Raw genomic sequence first — 20,264 nt, forward strand, 5'->3', positions numbered from 1 at the left:
TTTTCTTCGGCACTCCGGTTTCCACTGGCGAAAAATACGGCTAACAATCGATCGATTCACCCCGAGTGCGTATCAACGACGTATCATCCCTCGAAAAATTCTCGACAAATTTTGATATACTCGCGCGAACAATTAATAACAACACCACAAACCACCACCACCACCACCACCACCGCCAAAAACAACAACAACAACAACAACGAGCGAATAAACGAACGGATGAATAAATTAATGAATTATTCTTCCGCCCGTCTGTGGATGGGATCGTATCTCAATTGGAATATGAATTAGGTAATTATAACGAGCGGTAACGAGTTTGATCGCGACGCAAAATGACCTTAATAAGTTGCATCGAGTTTTTATTTGCCGTTTGTTAGTTCGTTTATTTATTTATTTTATTTATTTATTTATTTTTTTCTCTATCAACGTTTTTTACTTTACAGGAATGTCATCGGGTGAGCGTGTAGCGAAAAGAGGGGCGGCTGGGGAGGGGAGACGAAAATTCCATGTAACCAGATCTGCCTAAAGCGAGCGGAGCATACCGTACACCGTATAAGTATAACGATGATAACGAGCTTTAAAACAATAATGGTAAAAGTACTCCGCGATTCCAACATTTTTTCCACACAGCGAGAAACAAGCATGAAAATGATTATGAGGATATCCGGTATCCCCGCGTGCAAGAATCGATTCATTCTTATTGTTAGGAGTTTTCGAATTTTCATATCCTTCGTCTTATTCCTTACCCCCTTCAGCCCCCTCCACACCCCTGTATTGTTATTCTTCGTCGAGACACAATTATACATTCGACTTTCGAAGAATAAAAATAAAAATACAGTCCGCGCATAGAAAATTTATGGACCATTCGACGAATGAATGGAAAAAATAAAAAACAACTCGATGAAAAAAACAAAAAATGGACGTCAAAGTCGTCACCAATTATACCTTCGCTAATGTAATAACCAATAATGCTAGTTTCGTGTCAAAAGTTTGTACTACCGCTGCACATGTAAATCTGTATCCGTACGGTTATACAAAATTGATGAAGTATATTGTCTCCCAGATTTTCCCACGGGGTCTAGAAAATTTTGTTGTATAGTACGTAGTTCGAAGTGTACGATGTGTGCGGGAATCCCAGCACTCGTCGTACGTATACGTACTTCTATAACACGTAGTACGTGCTTCCGCATATCGCGCGTGAAATGTCCGCTAATTTTTATAGCGTTGTTTCGTATATTTTCAACTCCAATGAGGGTTTTTTTCTCTTCTCTTTCTATTGAATCGTATCTCGTATTTCAGGGTTGAAATCGTTGGCGAAAGGTAGGGAGGAAGTGGGAGGAGGAGGAGAGGGGGGGGGGGGGGGGTGGAGGTGGAGGGGTTGGGGGTTGATATCGCTACGGGTCATTTATACGAAAGATCGTGTTATTAAAATTTTGATGTGAAAAATTTTGTCGACGTGTAATTATTATTTTGATCGGGTACCTTATTTTTATTGTCGGATCATTCGACGAGACGCGTTGTCGGTTCGCCACGTGCTATACGATGTTAACCGTCGAATCAACTCAATTGTAGAACTTGAGTCAACTCGTGTTGCTACGATACGCGTGATTGAAGAAGTAGAGAGAAAGAAAGAAAAAAAAAAGAACAGTACAAATATAAGAATAGTAAGAATGCGAATGAGAATGAGAATGAGAATATAAAGTATAACGTTAGAATTGTGCGTTATACTACGGATTACAATGATACCTAGAACAATCGTTTGATCACGTCTCAAGTTATTCGGATGTCTCGTTTCAATTCGCCCGAGACAAATACCGTAAATTATCGTGAGAAAGTTGCGCAGCTATACATGCGGTTGCTAATTTTTTAATTCGTTCGATCTGAAAAAAAAAAAAATATCTCACCACACGAACGAAGTTAAAATCGTCGGAGTACCCCGATGTCTACGGATGATCCATACATTTTATACCGTTCGTTTCCTTACTTGAGCTCACAGTTTTCACGAACATTGTACAGCCGGTATACATACCTAGACGCATACCATGTCCGTATGTACAGTGGTATACCTATGTGTGCGTCCGCATATACATATACGTATGTGATCCAATTTGAATCTGCGTAATCGAAAGACCGGACTGATTTCCACCATGTTACGGCAAAGGTCCGCGATTCTCTGATCATGCCAGCTTCCTCTCCGCTCCAATAATACTGTGGCTAATAAATTTTATGTAATAATATATGTACCGATAGGATCGATCGATGTGTATTATATATATATATATAGGTACCTTATACTCCGTAGCCAATACGATCATTGATCGCACGAGTCGCCGCTTCGGGGAGCCTTTCCCATAGATGGAATAATATTTACATTGATACTCGGTCGGACAGCTTCCATAGGACCAAATTTGGTTGAACGATGAGACCGGAAGGGGGAAAAAAAAAAAGCGATTGTTAAAGTCGATTCAAAAATTCAAACAACGCACATCAACACAACTCGAGACTAAGACCGAATACACGTGTCGTTGAATTAGTGAATCACTCGAATTACTGTAATTAGCTGATCGATTGATAATCGAATAACATAAATCACATTCAACGAATGACGTTACGTTACACGTTGTTGTAACAGAAAAAAAATAGAAAAAAAAACGTCCACCCTGCTGAATATTAGTTGTAAGAAATTTTTTCGTTTATAGATAGTTACGTGTGCCACTGATGTAAAAGATTTTCTAATTACGATCGTCGTCTATTAGCGAACGTAAAATTTTTATGGACAATTTACGTGGCTAATAGACATACTTATACCATAAATATTGCAAGTATAATATGTAAGTAGGTATATATATATTACGTAAATGCAAGGCGCGTGGATTTGACAAGGTCATTGTGTCGTATAACACACGATGTAATCGATTGATATTATCAACTAAGTAATATGTAGAAAATGTAGGGTTAACGAAAACGAAGAAAATTAACTTATAGAAATAAATCAAAGGCATATCGATTGATCAGAAAATTATTGTCGTGTATGTAGATAGTGCTAAGCTGTATCATTATATCGTCATTTTGTGTATTTATTATTATCATTTTTTCTTCTTTTTATCAGTACTACAATTATTATAATCATATTATTTATGTATAATGAAATCAGCTCGAACATAACACATTACAATATTATAATTGTTACAACAACTTATCATGCGCTTACAGACGGTTAAACACGTTTATAAAAAAAAATAAAATAAAACTGTCGATATACAGTATACGTATTGAGTATGGTAATAACGATAATTAGAACAACAACAATAACAATTGTTGTCGTTGTTGTTTTTGTTATCGTTATTACAGAAATATACGGTAATAAACAAAATGGCGAATACTAAGAACATTATAATATTTGTCATGTTATATTCAAATGTATATCGTATGTATGTATATTTATTATACCCGTCGCATATACCTCTCAAAGTTACGTATGACTAGTGTATTACGTCGTATATATTAAATAGGTATAAGCTATAAAATACTATTTCTCCATATCGCGACAAAACTGCAGTTATCCGCTACGGGTACGCAGTAGGAGGGTCGTTTATTGTTTAGTGTCAATGTTATTTGTATAGATATTACCTATTTTACACAGTAGAAATACAAATCTGGAGCAAATTCGGAAATAAAACGAGAAAAGAAATCACATCAGCTCGCACGTTCTTCTCTAAAATTCATATCCTATTATACTATTACGCTTAAACATAGAATTTAGAGTCCGCTAATTCGCAGAATTATTAAATATCAACAAAATACATACAATCAATTATCGTCAAACATGTCTACCTCTAATCGGAGTATTATTATCGATATTATTATTGTTATCGTCATCCGTGCATCCTTTTTTTTATCCCTTTTTTTTTTTATCCATTGCCGATACGTCGCATGTGGCACATGATCCAACGTGCGTGTACCGATGACTTAATTTTTTTCTATTTTCTTTCTTACCGTTTACACGATCTTCAAAAGGCCCCGCTAAATTTTTCTCGAAACTGCTCTCGCAATCCGATCTCAAATTGAAGTGGATTCGTCGCTTTCCGATTCTTCGCATTCCACCCCGTATAATTTTCGGCTATTATCTTCCATCCAATCCGTTTCGGTTGTTGTCTTGTAGTTTTGTTCGGAATTATTTTTCGAATTCGCTTCGATTCTAACGTAGGCGTCTTTAGCGATTGACGGCGATAATTTTTTTTCCACCTCCGAGGGACTCTTCGGAATCGTTATTCTCTTGCATCCGTCGGTCGCCGTCGATATTACCGAATTTATTTGTGCCTCGATTTTCATCGGCGCACCCACCTCCTTATCCGAATCGACCGAGTCGATCGAATCCCTGTTGGAATTCTGCCATGCCTTTCGTCTGCTCGATTGGCTGTTATTTTTTCGCCCGATTTTCGCAACGTCGTTGTCCGGGTCGATGTACTTTCGCATCCATTTCGGCGTCTCGCTTCCGTACACCGTCGCTTTGTTCAGACTTTTCGGACTGGTCAATATCATCGGGACTTCCCGTTCTATCACGGTAGTTATCACCTGTTCGTTCCTGTCGAAATTACTTTCGAGAAATTTTTTACGCGGTACCGCTGACATGCTTTCCTTCGCCAGGTACGGAAAATCGCCGGTACTCTCGTACGTGTAGGAATAATGACGTTGCACGTTCTTGAACGGCTCCAAATCTCGCTCCGCTTCCAAGCTGTTCACCGAATCGTCGGAGTCCTTGGTTTTCAGCTTCTTTTTCAAATTCTCGTCCGATTTGTTCTTACCCTTTCTCATGGTCGGCAGCAAACACTGACGCAGGTTTCCCGTTATGCTGTGCCTCTGTTTGGCGGGGGGGTCCAACAGCCGGCGTAAACTGGAAGTGCTGATGTCCGGTACGGACATTCGCTGGTTATGAGGTACTTGCGAATTCGTCACCGCCGCCGTTTGAACCGCCGACGCGTCCACGGGGTTGAAAACCGACTCGACGCAGGGGAGTACGGGGGTAGTGCTGGCTATGAGGACGCTCTCCAAGCCGTCGGCCGCCTTCTTGCCCTCGTTCTCGTTCTTCACGAGATTTTCCGAAATCGGCGAACTCGCTATCGGTAATAGTCGCGATCTGCGCTTCGGTTCGTTCAGCGAACTGTCCAGGCTGAACCTCTGCTTGGGCGTACCGGCGATGAGTTTCAGATCGTTGGCGGTCTCCAGTTCGGGTATGGAAAATCTGTCCCTGTTGAATTTCCCAGCGGCGTCTACCGAGAGTTCCTTCAAATACCTGGACCTCGACGTACCGAAATCGAGCTGATGAAGCCTGTCGCGTTGCGTCACCTTCGACGGTGGACAGAAACGTTTGTGTTTCACGGGCGAGTTGAGCATCAGCTGGACATCCTTGGCGGAGCTCAGACAGGGCTGAGACAGTCTCTGGTGACCCCTGCCGGGGTAATAGTCCCCGGTGACCAGAGTCGGCTGCGACAGTCGATCGCGTTTGTGCGGAGGATCTCGCTTCAGAACGTGCGTAGGGTCGTGCTGAGAGTGGCGTGTCTCCTGATCGGGAAGACCGGCGGAATGGACGTTAGGCGCTGAGAGTCTCTCCTCCTCGATCCTGAAATTCACGTAGTTTTCCCCGGAAGCCCTCAGACTCGGGAACGACAATCTCCCTTTGTTCATCCCTACGAAATTAATACCCGAAAAACTGGAGTTCAGGGTGGGCTGCGACATCCTTATCCGTCTGTCGGGTGAACCGGAAGCGGATCTCCCGTCGTTATAGGAGACCAACAGTGTCGGTAAATTAGGCTGCGAGTATCTGCTGCGCTGAGCGGGGGGTGTAAATATCGAACCCGGGGGCGTCGACCTCGTCGCGTCGCTGGGCATGGATTCTTGGGATTCTATGCTCGACTGGGATTGGGGGCATCGCACCGCTCCTATGTGGAGATTCGGTTGGGACAGACGCGTCTTTTTCACCGGACATTTCAGGTGATCGATCAAATTCGGTTGGGAGAAACGGATGCACGGATTGGGTCGCAACGGCCCGTGTTTGTTGAGGTACCAGAGGTCACGTCGGGAGTACGGCTCGCATCAGAGAGTGCCCTCCTCCCTTAGACGGCGCATGAAGACCGGCCTGACGTCCTCGAAGAATGAGGGCAGGTCCAATTCCGCCGCTCTGGCGATGCCGCCGTCCTTGCACTCCAGCCAATAGGTGTCCATCAGCCCCTTGCCCTGAATTTTGACGAGGGTTAATAAGGTCGCGGCGAACGGGCGTGCGCGATTAGCGATTATCATCGGAGGAGGGTGGAATATTTTTCACGAACCTTGACGTCGACGAGGCCCCGATGCTCGATCCTGAATCCCCCTACGGCGTCGAGCGCCTTTTTCATCTCCAGACTGATGTGGATACGCAGGGCTGAGGGTTAAGCGAAGATCGAGTTCATCAATTTCGACTCGACTGTTTCGCGTCCTTATCGTTATGAGTCGTTTACCCTACCTTCGCCGGTGGACTCCATACGGCTAGCCGTGTTCACCGTGTCGCCGAACAGACAGTAACGCGGCATCTTCGTTCCGACAATCCCGGCGACGACGGGACCGGTGTGGACGCCGCTGCGTATTTGAAGACGTTCCCCGGGTCGTCGTGGGACTTGAAATATCGTCGAAGCTGCCAGAAGATCGAGGGCCATCGTGGCGATTTCCGACACGTGCTTATCACCTACGTACGATGGCGAAGAGTAAAACGAACGAGGCTTTAATTTATTGCAGTTCTCTGACAACGATTCGTTATTTTGGTTTTTTTTTTTTTTCTTTGTTTCTATTCAGTTATTTTCATGCAGGTACAGATTGTGCGGTTTGTTGTATTCGGGTGAGCATTCGTTAGAGGATCGATCGGCTGAACAGTTCGGTCGAATATTTCTGTGGAATTTCGGTATGGGTGATTGCGTACTTTTACCATTTTTTACTGGGAGACCGGACGCGACCATGTAAGAATCACCGATGGTTTCCACCTTGTAAACGTCGTAGCATTCGATCCTAGCGTCGAATAACTTGTAGATCGAATTCAAGAACGTGACCACCTGAAAGAAGGATCGTGATGACACAAGTGCCGTGCAGGAATAATTTTCATCCCCTATTCTCATCGGACATTTTCAACGGTTCGTTGAAAGCTGATACGATCGATTACCGGAAGTTCACGTCGCGTACGCGTCAACGTACGCCCACTTGCTCCGCACATTTCGCGTTAATTACTCGCCGACAAGAAGTGCGAAACCAAGCGACTTCGGTCCACATGAGTCAAACGCATCATTGCTCTCGTCGTTGTCATCGTTGTTATTAGTTTTTTTTTTTTTTTGTTTTTCTATTTTATTTATTTATTTATTTTTTTTTCCCAACATACCTCCAACGGCGTAGTTTCCGCAGCTATTTCCGTAAAACCAACGATATCGCTGAAGTAAACGGTAACGGCCTCGTAGTACTCGGCGGGAACCTGTCAACCAAAGATAGAACGATACTTTCACACCCTGAAAAAGCTGCAATAATTTTATAAAAAAAAAAAAAACATTTTGAAATCAAAAAAAAAGGAAAATGAAAATGCAAACGGCGAAGCGAGAGTGCGAAAAACTTTCATCGGAGCTTTCGAAGTGAGCTAGTGATAAAAAATGTATTGGAGTAACCTGTTGCGTTTGCTTCAGCTGCTGAGCCACACTCGGCGGTAACATCTGGAAAAGCAGCGTGTCGCTCTTTCGTTTCTCGCGTTTCAACTCGCGAGCTTTTTGAGCCAGATTAGCGGCGTACATCTGTGAAAATAAATGACAATGTGGTGTGTTTCTAATTTGAATCGATATTCTTTCGCGGAGAACTTTTAATCGGTTGACTTTCCGGGTGCCGCGTCTTCATTACCACCTCGAATAACCCGGCGGGTTAGCTATTTTCCGAGGAACTCGGTGGTTCTCACCTGTTGATTGAATTTCGTTGGGACTGGGGAAAGAACCGTGATCGAGGGGGGGGGGGGGGGGGGTGATATTGAGACTGTAACTCACCGAGGCGCTCGTTTGTTGCCAATAAAAGAAGACCGCTAAGGTCGCGTAAATCCGCCGGATCGGTACATAAATTTCAAGAAAGATAAACGCGCGTACAGCTCTACCTGTACACCTCCCCGTGTGGGTTCCAAATTATTATCGAACGTATTGAACTTATTACAATAAGAGATCGACGCGAAGAAATATCATCGTCAGCTGCACGCACCGCGGGGCGTTCGATTGGTAAAAATAGCAAGAAGCATTCGATTAGTTTTTCCTTTTTTTTTTCTTTTCTCTCTCTCTCTCTCTCTTTATTTTTATCCGGAAACGACGCCGCGACGGGGGTCAGAGAAGCTCAGAAAATTCCGCGCCATTCCAGCCGAGTAAACAGTCCAGTTTATTGATACGAATAACAATTATGTTATTAACCCCCCCCCCCCCCCCCCCCCTCTCAATTTACCTGGATCGTCGCCACTGCGTTGCGAACTAGAATTATTATAATTGGCGATATGACCAGCACCAAAACGACTATTGCGATTCCAGCCACTTCTTTGTTACTGGCGTCCTGGAGATTAGAGTTCACGTACGTTCTGAAATGAATAGGGAAATTAGTAAAGTAACACCAAATTTTCGTTCGTTAAATGTTTCTTTGCAATTTTTTGCTGGATAGATTATTATTTATCGACGTCCTACGACGAGTGCGCAAATGCGATCATACTCCATATTCCGGTTTCTCCGAAGAGTTTTATAATTCATTTCTGATAGTTGAAAACTATGCGGTACCAGTTGCGTCGTTCGTGGCGAACATCGGAATCACATTATGAAATTCGCTCGAGTGCAGGTGCAAGTAGAATGGAGAGAAGAAAAAAAAAAAAAGACGAAAAGCTTCGTTCGTACGCTGTAAATACCTCAACAATACATCACAAAAGTGATGTCGCGCTACCCACTCACCGTATCATATGACGCAATTCCCGCTGAAGCTTTCGCAATTCATCCACGTAAGTTGCCATCGAATCGAAGTACGCTATCGCGTCGTCGACGCTCGGCTGACGTTTACGATTTTCCAAAATTTCATCCCTCCTAGAAATCGACAAAATTTTATTCCCATCGTCGCCGACATAATCCGACCTTTCGACTTATATTCGCTAGACGTGTTTCAAAATATTTTCTCTAAATGAAAACCTATAAATCCAATTCCGCGTGGAGAACGGTATTGGTAATTAATAGATATCGGAAATCGTTTCCAATATTCATTCGTTTCAACGTTCGAACGATTCCGGTGATGTGAAATGTGAAAAATATCGATAGCACGTAATATGGGATGAACAAAGAGGAAAAAAAAAGAAAAAAAAAAAATTAGGAAAATAAATCGTATCCTCGGAGTACCGCGAATACCGCAAGCGTTGTACCCCGGGTCAGATTTCAAATGATATCTAAATTTCCACGGGGTTCAAGAAAATCCGGCAAAGTTACGAGTGCAGGGTGTATTCATACCTTGACTTGATCTTCCCGTAATCGGGCATCGTCCGCGTGAGTTCGGTGTAAAAAGTTTTGAGCGTCGGTACATAGGTGAGCGATCCGTTGAGCAGGTCGCGTCCAAGGGCCTCGTGTCTCACGTAACTCACGTAACTTTCGCCGGCCAGTATACCGCGACCGAAATAATTTATCCCGTAAACGGAGGCTATCCCGAGGCTCTCGATGCTCCGCAGAAGATTTTTAAAGGATATCAAGTATCTGCGAAATTATCAACTCTGTCATTCAAATTCCATTCCATTCGGACGTTGTTTTTTTTCTTCTTCCCTTTGTAATTTTCGCATCTTGTTTTTTTTTGTTTTTTCGTTTTTTCTATTTTACCTCCACACCCCGCTGTTGTCGGTTTCCTTTATCTGATTGGTGAGATGATCGAGCATAGCCGCATTGACGCTGGTGTACCACGCCATGACTTCCGTGATGCTGCTTTCCTCGGAGCTGATTTTTTCCCTAAAATCACGCGAGATGAAGAGCGAGGGAAAACGGATGAAGAAAAAAAATTGACGAGGAAACCGGTATCGAATATGACGAAACTTCGCCCGCGTAGAGAAACGGAACAAAACAAATAATTCAACCACCTCAAAAAAACACTTCATCTTCGCGAACCCGTTACTGACCTATACAGCGAATGACCTTCGGGACGTTTTGCGGGCCCCCGAAGGGTTAACCCATATTCCTCCAGGTCCGCTCGTCGATAAAGTTTCCACGTATATCGGGAAAAGGGTACGTACACGCCTCGTCGAATGTGGCGGTGAACACACGACAACATGCACAATACCAGTATACCCGCGTAATGATGATACACCTATACGCGAATTATGGTATCGAACGGCGTCGGACGGAATATTTGTCTAAAAATATACGGGGTGGATGGGGGGGGGGGCTGTTGGAATACCTCCCGCGGTTGTTCCAGACGGTTGGTCGCGCGTTCACGTGTTACGTCACCGCTACCGTAGGTACGCGATATTATTCCTCATCTCGTCTCCCTTCTACGGCGAACTCGGTCTCTTTGAGGGAATTTATTAGGTCGGTGGTTGCGAACTCCCCTGCACACCGTTCAATCTATACACACGCAGTTCGCGGGGATGCGATAAGCTACCGCTAACTACGCGATGACGGCCCTTTCCCCCCCGCCACGGTATAGATCACGTCCTCCTAACGGGGGGGGGGGGGCGCCGAAGTCGAACGCTTTCAGCCCTTCAAGGCTGGCAACGTTCAACAAGTAGAAGGCCTTTACCCGACTACCCTTCGAATTTCTCCGTCCATCCATCCCTCATCCCTCCCTCCTTCTCCTCTCCGTCATTTCTCTCTCTCTCTCTCTCTCTCTGTCGCTCTTTCTTTCTACGTCCGCTCTATTTGTCTCACCTTGTACCTTCGTAACCCACCCCCACCACCCCCATCACCCCCCCGCGGTTCGCTATGATTTTATCAACTAGAACTAGTCGTTGTTAATACTGCTTCGTTTTTTACCCTCTCGCCTCCGCTACCCCCGACTGACTGTACACGCGGGCGTTTATCTGTTGCGAACACGTGTTCGAACGGAGCCACCGCGGAATATGTAATTACTTCGTCTATTTCAGAAACAATAGAGATATAACGTGTCGGAGTACGAGGAGATGATGACGAATGGATCCGCGTTTACGGGAAAGGTCATTGAGCTGAGAAGAACACTTTATCACCTGTGTCAGGTCTTTATCTCTGTTAAATATGTCCACGTCCTATGTACTCTGTACGGTGTGTGTGTGTTACCTGATTTGTAAACTCTCTCGAATGCGCGACTCGAAAACCAAAAGTTTTGAAAAATAAGAATTATTTCATTTTGTTTTTTCAATGCTAGCGAACAACGAATCAATTATCCTCCGTACTGTTCGAGAACAATGTAATTTACGAAACATTCGATAATTATGGTGGTGATCATGACGATTAAAGTTGAAGAATAATTTTTTTTAGGAAAACGAAGCGAATTTTGCAGTCCGAAAAAGGCGGGGAAAAAAAAAAAAAAAAAAAAAAAAAGAAATCCCCTCACGCGGTTCTAATGAATGTGTATTTAATTGAATTAAGCAATCAATTTCTGGATATTCCACAGTCGGAGTACCGCGTATGGAAATTGTAGGGATGTAAATGAAAAAGTGTCACGCGACGCGGCGCGGCTACGAAGGGGTAAGTTACGGGTGTATGATATTTTTTTTATACACAACGATAATTCAACACCACTCAGAATTATTAAGCGCGTTTCACGTCTACGTTGTGTCCGCAGGTAAATCGAGGATAATTTTACTTGGCGCGCGTACGTGTCGATAGACGGTTGCAGATGATGATGATACACCGTGGCGTAATATCGACGACCGGAACAACGAAGAAAACAAACAAGCGATGGCGGTCGGATAATAAATGTGTGTATAATATTACAAGTACGTACGTACGTACGTATGTAGGGCTAGGCGTGACAATGCGCACTTCTTTGCTCGAGTAAACACTTTTTCAAATGACGTTTATCCGGAATATAGATCGAACGCGATGTGGAGAGTAAAGCTGCGTTGCTGGAAAATAGGAGAATTCGAGCGCGGAGTCGTCTTAGCTGTAATTCTTCGCGCAACTTCCCCTAGCCGCGAGCGATTGTCGGAGTGCGAAAATATAAAAGCTGAGATCGGAAGGTGGCAAAACGGATCGAACGAACGAACGAACGTTGATTTCCTTCACCGACCTGAAATCGTTGAGTCGCTCTTGAAACGCTTCCTTATTCACGACGTCGTATTTTTGAGTTTTCGTTTCGTCGCGTGGCACGGAAACCAACGGCCAGGTCGTCATGTTATGCAACGCTCGATCCGTAACCGTAAATCTCTGGGTCAGATTCGATCTGCGGATGTTAAAAAAGTGATAGAAAGTAACGATTATTTTCAAGGCGAAAAATACGGAAAATATGGTCAAACGTTGATTTTTTAGCAATTTTTCGATAATCACCTGAGCGTGTTTCCGTTCGTATAAATGAAGAAAGCGACCTCTGATCTCTCCAACTGCATTCTCGTGACCACTTTTCCAAGGTCGGTGGCTATAGTGACCTGAGAAATTTCGAAAATTTTTAGAATCCGAACAGATAACTTTGCGAAGTCCGTTCGAAAATTAAAATCAACAATAACGACGAACGGCGGAATGAAACAAAGTCGAATAAAATGAAGATCTTCGTCAAACCCTCGTAACACGATATTCGCGGCGATCGTATATTATCGTTCCAGTTTCTCGTATGAGGCATACCACGGTATGTTGCATTTCCTTGTTTGACGTATTAGATTCTGTGTAATATCGGTCGCTAATGGCTCCGCTCCTTGGAGGACAATATAATAGCTTGAAGTACCTCGCTATTTAGTAACAGCGTGGGTATTATATAGCTACGGGTGCAAACGTAGCGCCAGCACAGCATCGCTAGGACGTCACAGAGATAAAACCCACCCACCCCCCATTTTTACACACGCGTAACGCGGTCGGCACCGGCCAACTTTTAAAAAAATACATACCCGCTACGTAATACGGAGAAACTGATAAACGTGACCTTCTTACAGACGGCGAAAAAACGCGAGAAAAAACGGTACGGTAGATTTATCGGCCGTCAATTAGCTTCTAGACGCGGGCCCCTTGTATCGAACCCATTACAAAATTTGATTAAGAAATTCCTCGGGAGCTTTTCTTACAAACGCGAATGCTCCGCCCCGAATTTGTTAACTTTACCGGGCGATCCGTAATCGGCGGTGTTTAATCAACGATGATTTTTTTTTTTTTCGATTCCCTTTCGCATCTCAATCCCTTCGACTCGTTGTAATTCGTTGTAACGGCATCGCGCGTCGACGAGTTCAAAATGGCCGGCGGGGTGAAAAAAATTTTGAAGATAAAGAAAGAAAGAAAATGACAATGTACAACAAGAATGATGACAACGATGAGAATAAATATAAAGCAAAATGGAAAAAGCGAAACAACGAACGTCGTTGCATCGAGAACTCTTTCTCCGTGCTTGGCACGACGAACGTTTTATACCGTGCTCTGCTATACGTTTCAATTAGATCCGGCGGACCGACTTCATTGAATCTTCCGAGCAAATAAATACAACTCTTGGGAATCGTGCGATAGCAGAAAAAACCGAAGTCGGAGGAGCGACGAGAGATTTGTTTTAAGTGAATTCTTTCGATAGAAATCAACAGCTACGGAGTTTAGGGGGGGTGGGGTGGTGGTGCAAGACGTGATACATTTTATGCGATTCCGCTGCGCCAGCTGCACGCGATTCTACTCCTTACACGCAATCATTTTTTTTTCTCCATCTTACGCTATTCCAGTTCTCAATATTTCTTCCTCATTCATACCTCGTTGCGCCTCGAGAGGCTGAATTAGCTCAACGACAATTTTACTAGATATAAAATCGATCGGATAATAAACTCTTCGATTGTACGTAACGTACGTACATATATACCGTGTGGACTTTGTAAAAATGTATAAACATAGTAGGTATATACCGTAGGTGGGGGGAGGCGAAAAAGAAAAGGAATTTACTGCGCGTTGAATCGTCATCCCCCCGTTGCGGAGTTTTATCGGTTTAATAAAAATCGAACACTTTGATCAATTTTCAGTAATTTAATTTCAACATATTTTTCAACATTTTCGAACGTCCGCCGTACGGGTAAGGGAATTTTTCATACTTTGAAAATTTCACACCCGTTTCTCAGTGTCGCGAGCGATATCCTTCGAGTTTCCGACGCGCCATTTCGACTATTTTCCTCAAAAGTATCGCCCGAGGACAGGAGAAACCCCAAAAGGGGGATAGGGGTCTACTTCGCAGCAGACGATAATCGCCACCGGCTCAATTTCGTTTTATGAATCCGCGATTAAACTACTCGAGGAGTGCTGTATTTGCTCGCATTCAGGGCTCCGAATCCCTAACAACGTTCTCAAGGCGTTGCGTCTAATTGTAAGACACACAATTCGAAATATACCCGTAGAGAAAAATAGAACGGAGAAAAAGAACTACCATTCCTGGATGATTCCACTCGAATTCCAACTCACTTGCGTTTCGATTTCCGATACTTCCTGCCTGTAGATGAGGATGTCGTGGAGGGTGTTCGCCGTTTGAACGATCAGCGCTAGAATCGGTATGAACGGTAGGACTAGCATCTGCAAAAGTTGAATTCTACGGCCGCGACGATGAGCGGGATCGGTGGCTCTCGCCCAGCAGGATTTCTTCCTGCTCGATCCTTTGGCACCGGCGGATATATCCTCGGAGGAGAGACTCCTCACGGAACTTATTTCCGCCATGCAGGAACCGTTGCGTGGCGACGTACTGTAAAAAAAACAAAAAAAAATGAAAAAAAAATGAAAAAAAAAACCAACGATAATATAACAAAACCGATAACCACGCGGTAATCAACATTTTTATTTCTCTACAACGGTGAGGAGGATCGTATACGTTCTAGCTCGCCTCGAGAGCGAAAGACGGAGAAAGGGCGTGGGGTACAAAAATTTTGCTCTTTTATTTGCGCTCACTTTTTCGAAGCGACGTTCTTGATCGGCGAGAGAGAGAAAAAAATAGAGAATTTGAGGGTTGCGTCCATCTCGCTCTCGGTCCGCGTCTCATTAATATATTTGGCACGTCCGGTTCTACTTCCTGAATAATTGCAGATCGCCAAGTATACATATATACATATATACGGCTTTGGAAAATACCCCGGAGATTTGTTTATTTAGGAGCGTTAATGCGACTGATTGCCAATTCAATAAGGACTTATCCGGGCTAAGGCGAAGTACGTGATCGAATGTCCGCTCCGTATATATATCTCTACCGGCTATCGTATATTTCCAAGGGTAATTTTTCATCCCCCTGAATTCATTGCCACGTTGTAAGTCATCGTTTCTCCTTCCTTTTTTCGTTTTTTTTTTTCTTGTTCTCGCAACGATCGCAGGAATGCTTCTGCTTCGCCGTCGCCGTGCAGGACTTCTTCTCCCTCAATTTTCTTCCCAAATCCCGAATATCGGTCACGTGCGCCGCGCGTATTACGGATGCTCATTACACGGAGGTAGTTTGGTTACGCGTAATACAAATGTACGATATAATTCAGGCTCTCGTTGGTAGTCGTTGGTGCATGTAAGGTACGAGGTACTCGGAGTGAATTTGAGCGTAGGAATGCAATAAACTAGTCGAGGAAAAATATCCCCACATCCCGTGAATTCGATGTCGTTCAATCTTGATGAAGGATTTTCCACCGTCAGTTTTCTTCGTTTTTATTCTCATCGCCGTCGCTCCACTTCCTCCCTTCCTCATTTCATTCAATGTCTTACCTATCCCTCCTTTTACGAGCGTGTGCACTGCCTACACACGTATACATCTATGTATAGTATATACCTGTACAGCGCCGTGTGTCGTTTACTCGGTTTTTATTCCCATGCAGAATTTTCCCAATTTTTTTTTTTCATTTTCTCTTCTCCCTTTTCTTTCCGTTCTCCATTTTGTTTCTTATTTTTCTTATTTATTTTACTTCGTTAATTCGACTCGTCTTGAAATGTACCACACGTTGGGTATAATATCGCAGTGTATACCGTATAAAGTTAACGAACCACCTGTATACTTATAGTTACACGAATGCACGTACCTATATTATATCGTGCGATCTTTTCATCTCTTTGGATTTTTCGTTGCCGATATTCATTCGTAATTTCACGGTACCGAAAAATTGAGAGATAAAAGAAAGAAAGAAAAAAAATAAAATAAAAAAGTCTTAGATCAAGTTTCACGCAACATCAAAGAAAAACCAATTATTACAAATAACGCCCGTAAACATACATACGCTCACGAATATTCGTACGCCGATACGATTTTATTATAGACTCGTACAAACACGTGATACACGAATCCCCCGTCCGAAGATCATAAAATGCACGTTCGTTCTTTCAATTCGATTCGTTAATTCGTTCTATTTTTCATTCCCCCTTTTTTTTCCCTCTATTTTCGCCCGCCAGGCTTTCGCGGTGGCGAAGAAGCGCACGAATCGCGCGCGAGGGGTTGGTGTTTGATACCGACGGTAACAATGACAACGATAATGATAATAATTAGCCCGGCGTCGAGTTTGGTTATATTAACAACGGGAGGAACGGTGACGACGGAAAGTTCTTGACGTTGTTTTCGTTAATTCGCGAAAAGCTCGTTCGCGGTTCAGCCGCGAAAGTGGCAAACTAGATCACATCGTCATCCTCTGCCGACAACCTAGTCGTCCCTCCCTCCCCCACCCCCCGTCCCTCCCATCCCTCCGTCGCGGTGCATGTTTCTTATACACGGTATTATAACTTTATAGCGAATCCACGTGCACGTGGCGTACGGCGAAGTTATTCATTCCCCGTGTCCTGCACGCGCTTAAAAAGTGTACAACGTTGGCGAGCTAGAGCGGCTGCAATTTTTCAGGATCGATCATGAAATTCGGTACGAAACGGCGCGTGCGGCGGGTCCCCGGGATCGGCGAGATGAATATTTTATCTTCCTCGCTACCAGCGAAAGTATACGTTGTACGAGACCCGGTGTACGTACCTCGGTAATGGGAGCCGAGTTAAGCTCGCAACTTAACGTACGTGAAATCGATCACGTGTATATATATATACATGTGTATAAGATATACACATAACACTTCAGCGAAGTACATTATGTGTAATCAACGCGATTATCCGGTTGTAGTCTCTTTTCGCGAGTTATATTTGTTACGACGGTTATTGTTCGACGCATGAGAAATCGATCGAACTTTCTTTTCCAATTACGACGAACGCGACTCGTATTCGTGCGAAAATTAGGCGAGACAAATGAACTGGTATAGAAATTATAGAAGAGGGTAATGGAATTTCAAGCCTCCGAAAGGCTCCAGATTTTCGAAATTTCGAATCAACGCGATCGTACGGAACTCGATGACTCGTACAGGTGTACCGGAACGCACTGACGACGTTGCACTTTGCCGCATACCCCGGGTTTGTGTACCGTAACGTATTTATACATTTGTATACATATAGCTCTATCGGGTGCAATTATGCGCTGCAACGTGCACGCGGATGTTACATACACACGGTGTAGGTCGCGTGTCGTAAGGCGAGGGTTGATTTTGTCGAGGGTGCAAGAAGACGGGGCTCTGTAGTTAATGGAATATTCTGCCAACACATGTATACCCTGTGTGTACGTAGCAGGTGTGTGTACGTGCGTAGCGTCCATACATGGAGGAAATAGGATCCCGTGCACACGTGTGCGTGTGCGCGCAATTACACCGCGAGAGTTTCGCAAAATTTTAACCCGCTAAGCGAGTCGCCGGTAAGTTTCGAAAAAAATAGCGCGAATATATTTTCACCTAGATTCCGTTCGCGGAGAGTGATGAGGAGAGGAAGAACGAAATATGAAAAATCAGAACGATTCTCCGATTTACGATGACAAAAATCAAAGTCATTCATATTTCTTAACGCCATTTTTCCATCTCCGCAACGACGCGAGGTATATTTTTCAAAAAAATATATACATCCGCGTGCATTAATTACACGGCTCGGAAACTCCGACAAAGGCTGATGATTTTTTCCTTTTCCATTTTTCAAATTACAATATTTAGCGAACACAATCCGAAACTCAATCTGCGCACTCCTTTTGAACACACGCTTTTCAGACATAATTATTCAAAGCCGGGGGTGAGCAGGGGACGGGCGGTTTGACAAAAAAAAAAAAAAAAAAACCCACAAATAAATCGAACAAGAACAAGTGCAGTAAATAAAAAATCATCCAGGTCGGGCGAAGGGTGGAAGAAATTCATCCCCATGCAACTCGTTGACCTGAATCCGTCGTTGACTATCATCCAACTTCGCGTTAGACCCGCGGGACAATTTTATTTATCAAACTTGGATTTATGGAGCTGATATTTTATGTACCGTATATATACCCCGCTTTATTTGTCATACACATGCGTTGACCGCCAAAATTCTCCTCTTCGTGTACCTATGTGCGGACACACAAAGTTACGCAGAGGAGACACGTATGTTTTTTTTCCCTTTTCCAAGTTGTGAAAATAAGGGAGGAATTTATTTACCGCTCGGCTAACCCGACCGGCGTGGAGGGGGTTGTTTCGTTTTTATTTCTATTTTTCGTTTCGTCAGTCGTTTTTTTCGTTGTAAAAATTTCTTACGACTTTTGAAAGATGATGCGGTACGTCTACGGATATACATATACACGTATACATATACTCACTCGTTTTGTACGGTCAACATGACGAACGGTAGGAGTTGCACACGTTGAGAGGAGTAGGACCACTAGATGAAACAGCGGCGTGCTTTTGGTCCACAAACTCTCTGTGTGACGTACGAAGCGACGAATGTATTATCTCATAGAGTAAGACACTCGGCTTCCATTCAGAGTTGGCATAAAGATACGTGCATGGCGGGGGCAGTGGGACAAAGTCATCTCAATGCCAACGATTACGAATACTACATAATACGAATATAATTTATAAATACATATAGGTATAGTCCTGCGGTTATAACCTGACGCACAAACATCTGTCTATACGTAGGTATACAACCTATATAGTTATGCACAAAAAGGTACATTTAAAAAATATTGATAAAATGATTGCCGACTATTTCTGGCTTCGGGCGCAAAGAACGCGGCAGCGGCGACTTCGTGTGTTTGTGTACACCCGTCGAAGGCGAATTCGAGTTTGTTGTTTTTTTTTTTTTTTGTTTTCTTTCTCTCCTCTAACGCTGTTACAAAATATCGATGTCCCAAAAATGGCGACGAAATTGAAACGATTACTTTTTTCTTACCGATTCAAATTTGAGGGACTAAAAAATTCGATTCGCATTCGTTGCACGCTGGCTGCACCGAAAATAATCGGCATATGCATTTTACGTTACATACGTAATTGGAATTTTTACGGGGGGTTTTTTTTTAGGTGAAACAAGAAACAAGAATATACAACGTGTCAAAATCGGGGGGCGTAAAATACTGTAATTGAAAAAACCTCTTGAAGTTTTTCCTCTCCCTCTAAAGACGCACCTCCTGATCGCGATCGTTCGATGGATCTTCGAAACCGCTTCGAAACAGCCCTTCGAAAAAATTCGCTGCAATGGGGGAGAAAAAAGCAACGAAAAAAACTGCGAAATTATCGTCTCGTTCGGTAAGGCCCCCCCCCTCTTTCGAAACCGAACTCTATCTGTTCTTCTTCCCGCAGAATTAATCGTGACGAATAATAATGGTGCGTATGACGTTTCACTGTGTGAGGTATGTACCGCGGTTCGTTCTCGAATAAATTTTCTATTATCTGAATATTACTCGTGACAATGATTTCGTACTTTGTCCAGATTTATTTATTTATACGAATGGGATGCGAGATCGAGAGGAGCGAACAGGTGTCTGTCTCTCTGCGCGTATCAGCGCGCGAACGTCGACTGATTGTGAAAGCTGACCAAATCGGCGGCGTCGCGACGGACGCGCCCTGCAGAGGCACCCGGTTCCTCTGGATATAACGTATAGAGACGCCTAGCGAAGAGCATGCGTGCACCTTATTATACCGAAGTTTGACTCCCCTTTCTATTTATTTAGCGTCTTTTCTTTCCGTATTCTTCCTCCTCTTCATAAATACGAATGTACTTTTCGCAAAATTCTCCCTCATTACCGGCGCATCCGGCAAATGTTTTTCTCCACTTCCTGTTATAACGAGGAACGCG

At 43.7% G+C, this 20,264-nt stretch overlaps 2 protein-coding genes across 5 annotated transcripts; both read right to left on the reverse strand.

Annotated features, from left to right (window-relative positions):
- Window positions 1–3,056: 3,056 nt before the first annotated feature.
- Window positions 3,057–5,889, reverse strand: LOC105686231. Its single transcript, XM_012400871.3, has one exon. It carries the CDS (start codon window positions 5,887–5,889, stop codon window positions 4,060–4,062), a length of 1,830 nt encoding a protein of 609 aa, XP_012256294.2. The 3' UTR covers window positions 3,057–4,059.
- A 201-nt stretch (window positions 5,890–6,090) lies between these two features.
- LOC105686229 (receptor-type guanylate cyclase daf-11) lies at window positions 6,091–19,725 on the reverse strand. Of its 4 annotated transcripts, none has more exons than XM_048652740.1 (15): window positions 19,594–19,725; window positions 18,787–19,022; window positions 14,598–14,871; window positions 12,513–12,610; window positions 12,256–12,408; window positions 9,876–10,001; window positions 9,516–9,755; window positions 8,973–9,101; window positions 8,482–8,611; window positions 7,677–7,799; window positions 7,400–7,489; window positions 6,950–7,079; window positions 6,500–6,718; window positions 6,327–6,418; window positions 6,091–6,234 (listed from the first exon to the last, which is right to left on the reverse strand). In XM_048652740.1, exons 2-15 carry the CDS (start codon window positions 18,804–18,806, stop codon window positions 6,094–6,096), a joined length of 1,965 nt encoding a protein of 654 aa, XP_048508697.1. In that variant the 5' UTR covers window positions 18,807–19,022; window positions 19,594–19,725; the 3' UTR covers window positions 6,091–6,093. The 4 variants fall into 4 exon arrangements, with proteins under 4 accessions (XP_048508697.1, XP_012256292.1, XP_012256293.1 ...); XM_012400869.3 differs by having other exon boundaries at window positions 19,559–19,688; XM_012400870.3 differs by having other exon boundaries at window positions 6,956–7,079; window positions 19,559–19,686.
- Window positions 19,726–20,264: the final 539 nt, after the last annotated feature.

This window comes from Athalia rosae, chromosome 3 (genome assembly GCF_917208135.1).
Source record: "Athalia rosae chromosome 3, iyAthRosa1.1, whole genome shotgun sequence".
NCBI classification, from domain to species: Eukaryota; Metazoa; Arthropoda; class Insecta; order Hymenoptera; family Athaliidae; genus Athalia; species Athalia rosae.

What these genes read in the sequence shown, in the direction of transcription:
- LOC105686231 (XM_012400871.3), bottom strand. Translation starts at nt 5,889, where the DNA reads ATGCCCAGCGACGCGACGAGGTCGACGCCCCCGGGTTCGATATTTACA.
- LOC105686229 (XM_048652740.1), bottom strand. Translation starts at nt 18,806, where the DNA reads ATGTTGACCGTACAAAACGA. An exon ending in ATGTTGACCGTACAAAACGA is followed by an intron (nt 14,872 to 18,786) that starts GTGAGTATATGT and finishes TTTTTTTTACAG; the next exon opens with TACGTCGCCACGCAACGGTT. An exon ending in GAATTGCGTCATATGATACG is followed by an intron (nt 8,612 to 8,972) that starts GTGAGTGGGTAG and finishes TATTCATTTCAG; the next exon opens with AACGTACGTGAACTCTAATC.